The 14,610-nt window shown below is 35.5% G+C and overlaps 2 protein-coding genes across 2 annotated transcripts; one reads left to right on the top strand and one right to left on the bottom strand.

Annotated features, from left to right (window-relative positions):
* The first annotated feature begins 3,960 nt into the window (after positions 1-3,960).
* Positions 3,961-10,726, top strand: LOC145598316 (uncharacterized). Its single transcript, XM_081654652.1, has 8 exons — positions 3,961-4,348; positions 5,207-5,332; positions 7,174-7,272; positions 8,070-8,212; positions 8,810-8,918; positions 9,152-9,259; positions 9,622-9,762; positions 9,872-10,726. The coding sequence occupies exons 1-8, from the start codon at positions 4,262-4,264 to the stop codon at positions 10,526-10,528; spliced, it is 1,470 nt and encodes a 489-aa protein (XP_081510778.1). The 5' UTR covers positions 3,961-4,261; the 3' UTR covers positions 10,529-10,726.
* A 643-nt stretch (positions 10,727-11,369) lies between these two features.
* On the bottom strand, positions 11,370-11,819 carry LOC145596757 (putative calcium-binding protein CML13). Its single transcript, XM_081652960.1, has one exon. The coding sequence runs from the start codon at positions 11,817-11,819 to the stop codon at positions 11,370-11,372; it is 450 nt and encodes a 149-aa protein (XP_081509086.1).
* Positions 11,820-14,610: the final 2,791 nt, after the last annotated feature.

The raw sequence follows: 14,610 nt of genomic DNA, 5'->3' as shown, positions 1-14,610 counted from the left end.
TGGGCTCTTTTGGGTCGATGGTGGTGGAGTTGTGGCTATGCTTGATCAATTGACGATTATAGAATCGTGTTTGTTGGGGCTCTTTTCGGTCGGTGGTGGGGGAGGGTTGCCCGCATCGGGGGTTGGGAGGGAGAAGGTCGTCGCCCGGCGACAGGCCTGGGTGGTGACAATGGGTAGGAGATGTGAGTATGCATTATAAACCGGACTCACGTGAAACGGACTCACACAAAACCTTCTCTACACTTAACCCATAAGAGATTATATTGTCATGTGGGATCTTGTTGGATTCGTCTCATTCTGTATTATATTGAAAACTAGTTTTTATAATTTTTACATGTATGAAAATGGAGATCAGATAAAACTGTTTTAAGACACGTCTTGGAGACTGTGAAAAGTCAAATGGAACAAAGGGAGTATTCCATAATAAGTACTACTCCCTCCATCCCTAAATTACATTCCACTTTGGAAATTTACACGAGAATTAAGGATGGAAGAATAAGACAAAAAACAATAATTAGATAATGCAATGGGAAGTACAAAACTAGATTAGTTATTACTCATGACAAGTCATCAATCCTTTGCAAAAAAAAAAAGGACCAATCACATGCTTCTAATTAAAAAATTTTAACCAATCATATTCATTGTAATTTGGCACAAGGATTATGAGTGAGATTAGGTAAGGATGAGTGAGAAAGCATTAAATATAAAACAGATTACTAAAAAAAACTTACCAAAAAAAGAAAGGAGGAATGTAATTTTGAAATACCAAAAATAGAAAGGAGGAATGTAATTTAGGGACGGAGGGAGTACTCTATATTACGCCAATATTTCTTTTATATATTAACTTTTTATATTTCTTAATCATATATAATTACAAACATTAATGGTCAAAGTTGTGCATTGATATATGTGTCAATCAAAGTGTTGCAATTATTATAAAACGGGGGAATAGTAAAAATCAAAGTATTACCCCATTAGTGCCTAGATAATTGACACATTTAACTTTTTTTCACTATTCATATACCATCTTTTTTTAGTAGCATATATAAAAACTAATTTTATCAAGAAATATATCGTTAAATAGGTGTTAATATAAAGTTATCATATTATCAATTTTTTGCAATATTTTTATTAATATTTAATTACATATATTTAAACTCAAAATAGTTCATTGACACGTGTGTCAAGTTTGATTGTGTCAATTAGTCATACTCCCTCCATGTTTTATTAAGTGTTAAAGTTTGACCAAACACGCATGCTGACACACAACTTTGACCATTATTTATTTTAATTATATGTAAAATTATAAGAAAATTGATATTATGAAAGTATACATTATTACGAATCCAACAATGTATTATTAATAGAGCCCCCCCAGGTTAATATCAGAGAGAAACCTTGGTTGTTTATACCAGGGAAAATTCGTCATTTCGCGTATAAAAGAAAGGGTGATAATGTCAAAAGCAAATGGACGGATATTTAATTTGTTGTTGTGTTGTCGTAAAGTTCTAATGTTTAACCATGGTTAGTCGCTCACCTATCCAAACACAACATCATTGAATTCTGCGACACGTGGTTTCTTCTTCTTCAATTTGACTGGTGCTTTAATTCTTCATTGACGCCATTTTTTTGTTCTTCTATCGAGTAAAAATTTAAACTCAGATCTAAAATGGTTTCCACCAGACCACCACCATGACAACCATCATTCTTCCCTTCGATCAATACAAAGTCCTTGCCACCACCACCATCTCCGTCTTCGTCTTCGCATCCGCATTCCTCAACAACCGCCTTCGTCTTCCCGTTTTCATCTCAGCCACCATCACCAACTTTGTGGTCACAACGCCACTTTGAGGCGAAACAAAAAGACACTCTAGTAGCAAATAGTGTCAAGTAGGGCCCTATCAACTCTTTGGGGAAGCATCTCCTTCGCAACAACAATTTAAACCACCTGTGGTGGTTGGTGTGGTGTGCAGTTTGCTTGTGTATTGGTTGAGTTGCGAATCTCGTGGATTTAGTGTGGCCTTGACCGCCTTGTTGTCAGCGGTTCGTTGATCTGGAACTTTGAGGTCGAGTTTCTGCTAGGTTGTCTTGGTTGTTTCGCGAGGTTGACTTCTCTGTTGTTCCATAGTTACCGTGGGTTAAGCACTCACGGATCAAAGAATAACGTTACTATGCTCCGTTAATGTACTTTATTATGTAAGTTGGCAAAATGTCAAAACTTTTGTATGTAAAACAAATATTTATTGCCTGGGCACGAACTGCAATGCTATTTTATTACGAAATTGCCACGTTCACAATCCAAGTTTATCACAGTCTCACAGATATTAACGTGGATTTTCTCTTATTAATAATATTTGTCTTTTTATATATAATACTCCATAGTAAATCAATCAAATCAAAACCATTATGTGAATAGTGAAAAAAGTCAAATTGTTACACTTATTAAAACACGGAGGTAGGAATGGCAATGGATCGGATTCAGGTCGGATGGAGCTTCACCCGCAGTCACCCGCTACTCTATCCGCTCCATCCAATCCACCCGTCATCCGCCTAACCCATCATTCATATCCGATCCATCCATCACCCGCTGGTGAAACGGATGGATCTGGTGCTTAGCGGGTGATAACGATAATAAATTAACTTCTCTTTAAATTAAAAATAATAATAAAAAACAGTAATTTAAAAGTGACATACAACATTAATTAACTAATCGTCATTATCTTTGGCTCCTTCTTCAACTTGGACTTTCTTGACCTTGTGCAATTAAAAACTTAACAGTCACTACAATTAAAAGGGGTATAGAAGAGCAGAAGATCCATGTTCATTATCTACACCACTAAGAGGCCGTTTGGTTGGGGTTAATAATCTAAGGGAAAGGGAATGAACATGTCTCATTCCCTTTATTGCTGTTTGTTTGTCAATTTTTTCATTCTCATTACCCTTTTTTATTTTTGAGTTTACCCAAAATCAGTCCACATTGATTCCCTACCCCCTAGACTTTTCCATTCCCTTTCCTAAGCCACCACTACACCACCATACCTACACCATCAACTAGTTACCCTCACCGCCTAGCCACCTGGCAGGAACTCGTAGCAGCTCCCTACCCCTCGTCTGCATTCGCCGCAGCTTCCCCACTCCTCGCCGGAACTTGCCACATCTCCATCTCTCCTCACCAAAACACTTTTCTCCATCGGGTCAATCTCTCTCCTCCCTTTCTCTGTCCTCCCCCCGATTCTCAAGGTCTGCATTCTATTTCTTCGACTAAACCTAGAAACTGAACGTCAAGACAAAGCAAGATTGAGTTTTCTCGAAACCTTGGCGGCTTAGGAGAAGGGACGACTGGCGATTTTAAAGGGAGGAGATCGTTTTCTAGGGTTTTGCGTGGGCGGGGGAAAGTTTTGCGTGGCGGCGAGGGGTGGGGGAGGTTCGACGACAGGCGGAGAGGGGTGGGTGAGGTTCGACAACGGGCGGCGAAGGGTGGGGTGGTCGTGGCTGGGCATGGAGTGGCTAAAGAAGTGGGAAAGATGGTTTGTTGGGTGGTGTTGGTGATTCCCTTTGTTTTTGTAAACCAAACATACCATATGGAAAGGGTTTCATTCGATTCTCTTTCATTCCCTTTGTTCATTTTATTTCGGTTACCCTGTGCGAACGAAAAGGCTCCTAAGAGTATTAGGATCTTTTATTAAAATGATTTGCATGAGCAATGTATACACTATACTCAGTGTACTTCATAAAGGGTCAACTAATTAGTATTCCTTTTTATTTTTTTAATATATATATCGGGTGGATGATGGATCGGGGGATGGATGGCTTGAAGCTCCATCCAAATCCGATCTGATTTGTCATTCGTTTCATCCATCATCCGTCTGTCATCAATTTAAATCGAATTTTCGTCCATTTATTTATAGCGGGTGAATCGGGTTAATGGATTACCATATAAAATTATCATCCCTACACGGAGGGAGTAGCGGTGTTCCGCCATCCCATATTTCCATTGCGGGCCCTTGCATCCTCGCAGTACAGCACACACTCAAGCTGACGTGCAATCAGAAAGACCAGGCCAGTACAACTGAGGGTCCCATCACGTGCTTCTTCTCTACTCTCAACTCCCTCTCTTTCTCTCTCTCTCCTTCCCAAATCATCGCGATTTTGGACACCCATCGCCGGGTCGAGAGAGAACAATTACAAGAAACAGCTTTGATCCGTTTCAAACCCCAGAACCCCCAACTTCAAATAGTTGCACAATTTTGAGGAATTTATAATGAAAAATGTCAAAGGCAAAGGTGTTTTTTCGGCTCCTGGTGATTATGTCTACTTCAAATCCCAAGTTCCTCTTCACCAAATTCCTGTAATTTTTCTCAATTTTAACTTTATTTTCTGTCATATTTGATGGGTTTTTGTTAGTTTAAGCTCAGATTTTTGTCTTCCTTTTGATGATTATGCTGTTGTAATGGTAGTAATGAAACTATCCCATTAATTATTATGAATTGGCTGTTAGAAATTTCAATTCTTGGGTTTAATTAGTAAATTGGGTTTTATTTTGGGAGAAGGGTGGTTGAATGGTAGATGGGAGAATGAAATTTAGTTTTTGGGAATGACTTTTGCACTTTTAGCTGTTGTTTTCTGTAATTTTGATACATTATTACCATTACCATTATCTGGTAAAAAAAAATAAGTTTCAAAATCATGGCTGAGCAGTGAGTTCCTCATATTCCCTCCTTTCCAAATGTGTGATACTATGAAAACTGTCAGACTAATTTGAGTTGAGTCTCTATTAAGGTCTGAAGACTTCCTAGTAGTCCGAATCGGATTTTCGATGATCAAGTCTCTTATTGATCTTAGTTTGTCCCAGGGACTGACAGAGCTCGAAATTTCGAGTGGATTGTATCTTGAAACCTCTATTGCAGTGGTGCAGTGAGCTAGTTGTATTTAAATTCTTTTTTAGAGAATTGCCATTGTCAGATGTTTTCATACCTTACATGGAAACTTTGGCAAGTTGCATTGCTTGATGAGAATTGTAGAACTCTATTTTACGGTCGTGTGTGAGGTCACGTGGTGTCGTGGTTCATAGTTTCATTGATCTTATAATGATTTTCATTGGTATCTGATTGATTGTCTACTCTGTGTTACAATTTGTCCCAACCTGGAATATTTCAGCATATTGTTGTTTAATCATAATTTTAGTTCTAACCTTTTTTTGCTGTAGGTTGGCCTAAAACAATGGAAATATTATGACTTTGGTCCAAAGGTGGTTCCTCCACTCATCTGTATCCCAGGGACAGCAGGATCAGCTGATGTGTACTATAAACAAATTATGGCATTGTCAATGAAGGTAGTGTTTTGAATGATTTGACCCTTCTTTACTTGCTTCTTCACAGCTGCATTTGCGAATTTATGTATCAGAAATTCAGAATTCTAGGTTTTCTGTACTTCCTGATTAACCAGCTCAGTGTTAATTAATTTGCTACTGTGAGATTCGGTTTGGGTTCACAATTTACTACCTAATTTGCTTAATTGAGCCAAATATTGCCAATTTGCTAATATAATTGCCTTTTTTAGTACGCGGGGTGTGAGGGAAAACTAGGTAGCACTGCACTAGTTGCTATAGGGATGCAAATGAGTATTTTTATTCCACATTACTTTATTAAATTGATCAATGTTTTTCTCCTTGCGATATGTTTAGCTCTATAACTTAATGAAAGACTCTAATTAGTCTTTTGTACTGCTTCAGAAGATTTAAACCTCATAATTTGCGAAGCTCCTATATCTCATGCTCTTTATCTACATACTTCCTCCGTCCCAGTAGAATGTGAAGAACAGTTACTTTCTTAAAGTTTTGGTTGGGTGAATTCGATGAGACAGAAATTGGTGGGACCAAAGGCAGTGTATGTGAGAGAATTTTTGTGATCTTTGTGGTTTGGGGCAAACTCAATGGGACATCCCAAATGAAGAATATGGGGCTTTGATAGTTTGATATGCATGCTTAGTATGGCAAGTTCGCAACTCCCACCTTGGTATGAGTCCATATGACTCATGATACTTGATAGGATCTATGCACTGTATGGTTTTAAGTAATATAATTACAAGATCATGGTAACACTGCAGTTGAAAAATTTGAAAATTATCCTCGAGTAGTATCTATTATTTACAACACTCCTAAATTTGGAACTTGTCTACCTTTGAAGCAGTATTTAAATAATTAAATTCAGTGTACCCTCGCTAATTTAGTGGTGAACACACTTTTCACTAACTCCTTATGTTAAGGATTTCAATTATTTAGATGTGATCACGTGAAACTAATATATGACCATCCACTAAAACTGCACTTGATGCCATATGAGTGGCTCCGAGAGGCGAGAGGATGGAGGTTGAGAGGATCCACTCTATGACTCTAATATTGTTTACCAACACTATAATTGTTAAGTGAACCTTTCCATGCCTAAGATAAAGCTACTTTATCTTCCATTTTTTATCGTTGGTAATTCATATGACAGCTGCTGCCTCCCATTTGATGTGTGGATACCAAATCAGCATTTAGACTGATATTTTTGTTCTAATATCGAGGCAGTTAAGGAATACAGTTTGTGAGTTCAGTAAAGCGATTTTAAGAACTTCTCATGTTTCTCTTGTGTGCTGATTGAGTGATTGACACGTGTGTTGTTTCACAATCTTCTCAAATCTCAAGTTTCCCTTCCTTGTCTTTTTCTTAGAATCATGGAAAGGATAGGATCTCCAAGAATTTTATCTATTGCACACATCATCCGATGATTGTCCAAATGTTGCTAATGTAAATGTTAGACATGATTAGCATCGTCCAAAAGTTATGCCTTTTATTGCATTATCCTAGTTGGGTAGATTCAAACACTGACAAGCTATATGTTTCTACATACATTTAGCCTTTTTTTTTTTTTTTTTTCTTCTATATTAAGAATATGAGTGCCTGTGATTGTAGTGATCATACATTCTAGAAATCTTTTTTTTTTTTTTCTATTTTTTTTTTCCTATTTTAAGTTATGTTGAGTTGGTATAGATAGAAAATTTCCTCTATGGTTAGATTTTGAATATATGTTATATACTCTTAGTTTCTCTGCTACCCCTTCTTACTCTCTCCAGTTCCTTGTATATTTGAACAATTGAACTTAACTGAGTTACTTTTCAAATTTTCTTCCTCAGGGTTATCGGGTCATTTCTGTTGATATTCCTCGCGTATGGAATCATCATGAATGGGTTCATGGATTTGAAAAATTCTTGGACGCAATTGATGTTCATCATGTAAGCATGTCTTGGTCATTTTATGTACAACATATTGTGCATGACATTTTCTGCTTTCTTCGACTGATTTAAAAATGGTATTGCACTATAGGGAAGGGAACCTTAACTTGTAATTCTTTTTTTTTTTTTTTTGGTGGCTTGTGTTTGTATAGCTCTCCTCTGAACACGAGAGTACGGCACTAACAGTTTTTAAATGTGCCCACTCTAAACTGGGAGGCTTTATGGAGTATCTAGTGTATGCCCTATATGGGAGGTCAAATGGGTCTTTGTTATTGAGATGCATGGTGAGAATAGATTCTCGTATAGAATTTGAGAGCAATAATGGGAAATGAGGCGGTAGTAGGTGTAGTGAATATTGAAACCAGCTTTGAATATCATTCTGGTTTTGGCTTGGTTGTTACATTTGGGTAAACACGCATAGCAGGTGTATTTTCCTGTATTGGTTCATGCTCTATTGTGATTGTGGTGTTAGACAGAATAATAAAATAAATTATTAACTTTTTTTTGGGTAATTACTCCGTATGTGCGATGAAAAAGGACACTTCCTTTAATGATGATCCTACGACTAAAGCTATCAATTTCTTGATTTATCTATTTTATTTATAAAAATCCTGTTGCAACATCATTGAAAATTCTCTAACTGAAATTCTGAAAAGTGAGCCTGATATTTTCCAATTGTCAAGATTGCTATAGTTTAGCTGGACATGACCTCTATATTCATCGCATCGTTTTGCTTGTTTTGTCCTTTGATTCTGAAAGCTCCAATTATTGGATCCTAACGGTTTTTCACCCGTTAGATTCACCTATATGGAACATCACTTGGAGGCTTCTTAGCACAACTGTTTGCTCAACATCGTCCAAGACGAGTCAAGTCATTAGTACTTTCGAATACATTCTTGGATACACGTACTTTTGCAGCCTCTATGCCTTGGGCTCCTGTGTAAGTCAAGATTCTCATTGCTGTATCAGCTTTCAGCCAACTGGTATTGTAACTCTATGCAATATTTTCTTGTGAATTCCCTTTGTTGTCCCCCGTTTCAATATTGTCTCTCATTTTGAGACTAAAGATTTTGATTTGCTGTAAGTGCTGCACTGTTTTACATATATAGTTATTCTACTTTCTGTTCATTTTTTAATAATAACAATAGCCGAACCTAGTTGAGTATTATTCTCAAAACCCTTAACGAGAAATTTAAGATCATTATCAAGTATCAACATTGAAAAGACACAGGCCTCACAGATTGTTAATTTTTGAGAATTTTATTCTTCAAATTTCTAAAAATTTTCCCATGTATGTTGAAGTTATGAATTGATTCCCCATGGTCCCTATGAAATTGCTACATGATCCACAAGGTTTGCTGCAGGATTGCAAAGTTGGTGTCTATAAATTTGCTGATAAACATAACTAGAAATTTGAAACTTTTGCCCAAAATATTGGAACTAAAGTAATGTATATTACCATGTACTGTTCACTCAATTTCCCTTTCTTTTTGCACATCACTTAGGAGATGCTCTGATTTTTGTGCAAATTATGCAGTGTGAGCTGGGCACCTTCATTCCTTTTGAAACGATATGTCTTGACGGGTATTCGAGATGGCCCCCATGAGCCATTTATTGCCGATTCCGTTGATTTTGTTGTATCTCAGGTGAGGTTCAGGATGACTCTCTCAATTGATCAACCATTAGTTTCTATTTTCATTCTGATTCTAGCTATTAGATAAGGTCATAATCCAGTTTTCTGTGCAGCTAATGCGATCTTTTTATTATTTCTTAGCAACTTCCATTTTGTTTATTTAAGATCAAAGCATGTCGCTTTATTCGAGGAAAAAAGTCTATGTATATATATTTTAACATGAGAGAACTAAACCTTTTTTTATAGGTTGAAAGACTTTCTAAGGACGATTTAGCATCCAGATTGACTTTAACAGTTGAATCTGCTTCAGTCGGACCGAATCCGCTACCAGATGCATCTATAACAATAATGGATGTATGTTTCTCCTCTTTATTTAATAATCCTGTCATTTGTTGTGCATGATGTTTTCTTTTTTTCACAAGAGTTTTGTTTTGCTTGTTACCTGATTGTTTTATATATTTTACCAAAGTAAGAGGTTTTATTAATTTAATATTGCTGATGTTAGGATTTGGGAGAAACTTTTATTGGATACTAGGATGGGAACATAGGGAATATAGTTTTTTAAAACAAACTGCATGCAGAGCTCCGAAAAAAAAAGAGGAAGAGATGCTAGGTTTTTCTGATCCATATCCTAGAGGGTGGTTTTTCACGTGGCATATAATTTGTGTACATGTATAAATGTATTCATGTCTGTCACCCCTTTCCCATGTCCTCAGACAAATGACTATTGTGCGATTCCACAAGAGCTTAAAGATGAAGTGGGTGAAAGGTATCCTGGAGCTAGACGCGCATTTATAAAAACCGGGGGTGATTTTCCATTTTTGTCACGACCTGATGAAGTTAATTTGTATCTTCAGGTAATTTTCAAGTCTCTCTCTTTCATCGAATTTACTTAGCCTGTTGGATCACCTTAGTGTTCCCAATTGTTGGTGATCAATTATGTGACACTTATGCTTGGTCAAACAGTTGCATCTTAGACGTGTTGGAGTGGAGCCTCGGCCGGACTTGATTCAAGGTGCACCTAAACCCACTGATGTTGGCAACCCTTCTGTAGTAAAACAGAGAGGATATGATGATCATGGATGCAATGATGTTGGAAGCTCCAGAGATCCATCAAATAGTGAACAGAGAGATGATAATGCTAATAACTCACCTGATAATGATGAGCATGAAGTAAAAAATCTGCCTAAGGGCAATGAAGACAGTTGTAAAGGTCCATTGGGAGGTGATGAGAGAGAAGATAAAGATGATCCACCCGGAGACGATGGAGGATTCCCTGGGGGTCCCTCAAATAACAATGAAGCCGAGATTGCCAAGGAACCAACTCAAGATGATGCTGAAAGCTCTGGAGCCAAGAATAGTGGAAGTACAAATTCCGATGACACTCCTAAAGATTCAGAGACGAGGCTTTTCTCATCTCTTCCAGATGATATTATACCTAGTTGGTCAAATGAGCAATGGCCAGGTAATCATCTGGTTCACTTGTTTAACCAAGACCTACAAAACCTCTCTGCTGCTAGAATGTTTTCTGAATATCAGCTGGTTTTGCTCTCTTATGTGCTTCCCGCTTACTTCGGGGCATTGTATATTACCTGTTGTGTGCATTCTTGTAGATGTAGATAGTTGGTGACCTTGGTTTGATATGATTGAAAGTTTGCACAGTGTTGTTTCTTCATAATTTGAAATTTTGAATACCAAGCTATTTGGCTGTTTGCCATAGGCATGAACTCCTTGTGGTTTGTTGGATGCTATGGTCTTCCCTGTATTGGGTCTCATTCTTTTCCTCCAAATTTGATTGATTTGCACCTGTTGTTGCCTTGATATGCAGTTTGATCATCTCACTATTGCAATGAATAACTAATTTTCAGAATCAATTCCTTTCTTTTGGTAATTGATTGTGTTTTGAAAGATCGAGAAGATATTGTGCTCTAGCTACTAATGTACTTACTACGGTATTGTTCATTTTACTAACCTTATTTGAACTTATCAACCTTTATATTATCCTATCTTGTACTACTGAACTTTATTAAACATTATTGGATATTATACATGGTCTTAATAGGAGTAGTTAATAAGGTATGATTATGACATTATTGCCAAATTTCTTAATAGGAAATCAAATTAATTGTTGAGTGGTCTTCTGGGACTAATCTCACTAATGACCAAAACACATAAATTTGGTTAATTAATGATTATGTGAAGAGACCCGCTTTTAGTCATGGGAGGCTTATAAACAACCTTGAGAAACCCCTAAAGAGGCTAGAGTAAGTCCTAATTGAAAATGAATCGAATTGTGAGTAAATTTTCATGTATAATTTTATATCAACCAAACAAACACTTATTATAGGATTGATTACGAAACTGAACCATAGGAGTTCTAATATTAATACAGGAGTAGCATAAGATTTACAATACATAAATTCTAGGCTTAAAAACAAAATAATACAAGTAAATAGCAACATGATCACTTGACAAGAAGTTGAGAAATAAAGTCTTCATACTGAAACCTTCCATCATCTCCAACATCAATTTCTTGAATCCACTCATCAAACTCAGCCGGATCCAACTTCTCCCCAATGTTGGTCAATATATGTCGAAGGTCCGAAACCGACACGAAACCGGAACAATCCTTATCAAGTACCCGAAAAGCATCTCGGAGCTCTGTCTCGAACGGATCATCAGGTTTCATGTACTTAACCATTAGTTCAAGAAACCTGTGGAAGTCAAAAGGGGAGGTGAGTTTCTCTCTCTCTAAGATGTGGCGGAGTTGGGATTGAGTTGGGTTCGAGCCTAATGAGCGCATCACGATACCGAGATCCGACGGAGCGATCTTACCGTCTCCGTCGGTGTCGAAAAGAGAGAATGCTTCTCTCATTGATGCTATTTGATCTTCATCTTCATATTCTTTTCCCATTTGAATTTTTGGGTATGTATATTTTGATCAAGTTTGATCTAAATCTCACTAGAAAAATGAAAATGAAAATGTATGTGGAGTTTAAATGGGGTTTGGAACTTGGATGTTTACTACTTATGAGAGTGATGAATGATGAGGGTGCATTAAATTATAAAGACGTGGAAGAATTATGGAGGATCATGTTAAATTTCATATTGGGCGGGATATTTTATTCATAATTTAATTTTTTTTTTTTTTATTTAAAATTTGTCTTTTTTATTAAGTGATTGAAGGTAAAAAGTAGGCGATAACTTAATTGGAATTTATGTCAGCCATATTTCTGAAAGTTCTTTACACTTTTAATATTAAGACCATTTACCTTAACTATATGGTAAAAAGAACATAGCCTATATTTAATTAATGAGTAGAAAGTAAGATTCAAATTACTCAAGATCTAGCCTCGTACTTATGGATAAATAATGTTCAACGATGAATGTTAATTAGAAGACTAGAAAGTTAGATTAAAATCACTTAAGATCTAGTAGCCTCGTGCTTAATTAGATCTCAACTAGTTAATTATGCATAAAGATTAAAGAATGTCCAACGATGAATATTACAAGTGATAGATTATACAACAAATCTAGAGAGAAGCTCAATGGAAAAAAGACTTTGAAACTTGTAAAGAGGTTAGTTCAACTAAGGACAAAACTCTAGACTGACAAAGCATTGAGAGATTTAAGATTATTGAAGTGACTTAATATCATTTTGAGTGAACATAGAGTTGCAAAAACAATAATATAGACGAGAATCGATACCAAGCCTTAACTCTTAAGTATTACCCCTTAAAATTTTAATCACCTTAGCTAGTTGACATAAAGACATGCAGTCAAAATGCTTGGAATTGAAAGAAATTTATCTCCATGTATGTGATTTGAGAATTTGTGATCGTCTAAACTAAAATAATTTGATCAATTATCCCATATAGGGAGATTCTTAGGGTAGATTGTATGCTACTTTTATAAAATTCTATATTATTTCTATTTAAAATTGACTACTTTGGCAAACTGTCTACTCTACTTATACGAAATGAAATGATGGTTTGATGGTGACGAGATCTTGGATCTTTAGACCAAATCAAAGATAATGAGATCTTGTCCTCCATATTACATTAATAAGACAGATAATCTTCTATTAAATTCAAAACAAATCCCTAATTTAATATTTAGCTGATCCAATCTCATTTGCTCATCACTCACTACGAGTACGTACTAGATAGAAACAAATGGATCTATGGGAATTAATTCTCATTATTAGTATGTTTTTCAACTTTTTAACATACTTTTTGACTAATTAGCAATGTGATTGACAAGTGAACAATGGATGTATCTAATTAAGGTCAAGATTATGGTTTTTGACGCATCTGATTAAACTTTCCTTAAACCGAAAGTTTATAAGTTCAATTTTCAAAACCTTAAAAAGCACATGATTTTAGTTCCCGACCCTTTTAATATATATATATATATATATATAAAGTTAAATCATTTACTAACCCCTTAATTACTATGTGCAACTCTGGGATTTTTAATATCTCACAAATAATATTCAGCATTACATACAATAATTAACGGAGTAAGTAATAAAGATCAAAAGTTGTGTTCTTGATACTTTGTAAGGTGATGATGTCAGATCATGTGAGTTTTTGTTATAGCTGATGTTAGATTTTTGTTTTAGTATGATTATAGCCAGCTATGTGTATATCAATTAACTTAATTTACTGTCTTAGTTCTCTAACAACCTTGTCTTACAAATAAATCACCAATTATAAAATCACAACTAATCAATCATTTATCATTCTAAGTAACTAAAACTTGGATTGATTATTGAATGTAGCCATCCTCAGCTCCTCTTCCGTATAGTAATAACCTTATAGTCTAATACTATATAGTCAGAGTAAGTAGGGAAAAAGTTTACAAAATACAACTAAAAAATCACACATAAAGTATATAACAAATGTTGCAAAAATTTGCCCACAATTAGATACTTCATTTTTTTTTTTTTTTTTACTTAGATATGACTTTTGCAGTATGTATACACTCTATTTTAACCTTGATCGAAGGAAAAACTAAATCGTATGTAAATCAGTTTGAATCGTTTCAATATTAAAATAAATTACCATCATAATATTAGATTTTCATAATATTTACTTACGGAGATATTAAAACTATTAACTACTTTGATAATTATAATTAATGAAACAGGTCAAGTAAAGTCGAACAGTTTAAGTATGAATAAGAGTCAAGTAAGAAGGCAGGTTCAATTCCATATTACATAACTAAGCAAATAAGATGAGATGGTTGATAAATGGGTGAGCCCACTGCATGCAGTTTGGGTCTGCCATATTTTAAACGGCCAGTTAAGAAACAAAAAAGAGCAAGCAAGGTCAAAATAAATACAAATGCAAATCCGTTACCCACAAAATAAGGGCACTTTTAATGCAGTTTCAGAGTTTGCACCCCACACGTTTACTTAGAGTACGGCCCAAAAGGTTGGCCTTTTTAAGATTATTAAAGTTCCATCTTGCCGCTTGCCACTTTCAAATGACTCCATAAAGAAGGATTTTTTTTTTTTTTTTTTTTTTTTTTTTTTTTTTTTTTTTTTTTTTTTTTGCGGAAAGAGTTAGGTTCCGTCACTTCACCTTATTTTTGCTGAACAGAAATTATATTTACCGATCTGAAATTATTTTTGCTAAACTGAAATTATTTTTACTGATTCTCTATTATATTTCTTGTAGAATTACTGACTTTTACTGAAC

This window comes from Chenopodium album, chromosome 20, assembly GCF_948465745.1.
Source record: "Chenopodium album chromosome 20, dcCheAlbu1.1, whole genome shotgun sequence".
Lineage (NCBI taxonomy): Eukaryota > Viridiplantae > Streptophyta > Magnoliopsida > Caryophyllales > Amaranthaceae > Chenopodium > Chenopodium album.
The sequence above is the reverse complement of the archived record's forward strand: the minus strand, read 5'-3'. Positions and strand labels throughout refer to the sequence as shown.

Excerpts from the sequence above, each read along its gene's own strand:
- LOC145596757 (XM_081652960.1), bottom strand. The coding sequence starts at position 11,819 with ATGGGAAAAGAATATGAAGATGAAGATCAAATAGCATCAATGAGAGAA.
- LOC145598316 (XM_081654652.1), top strand. The coding sequence starts at position 4,262 with ATGAAAAATGTCAAAGGCAAAGGTGTTTTTTCGGCTCCTGGTGATTAT. Across the intron at positions 4,349-5,206 it reads TTCCTCTTCACCAAATTCCT|GTTGGCCTAAAACAATGGAA; the intron begins GTAATTTTTCTC and ends TTTTTGCTGTAG. Across the intron at positions 7,273-8,069 it reads ACGCAATTGATGTTCATCAT|ATTCACCTATATGGAACATC; the intron begins GTAAGCATGTCT and ends TTCACCCGTTAG.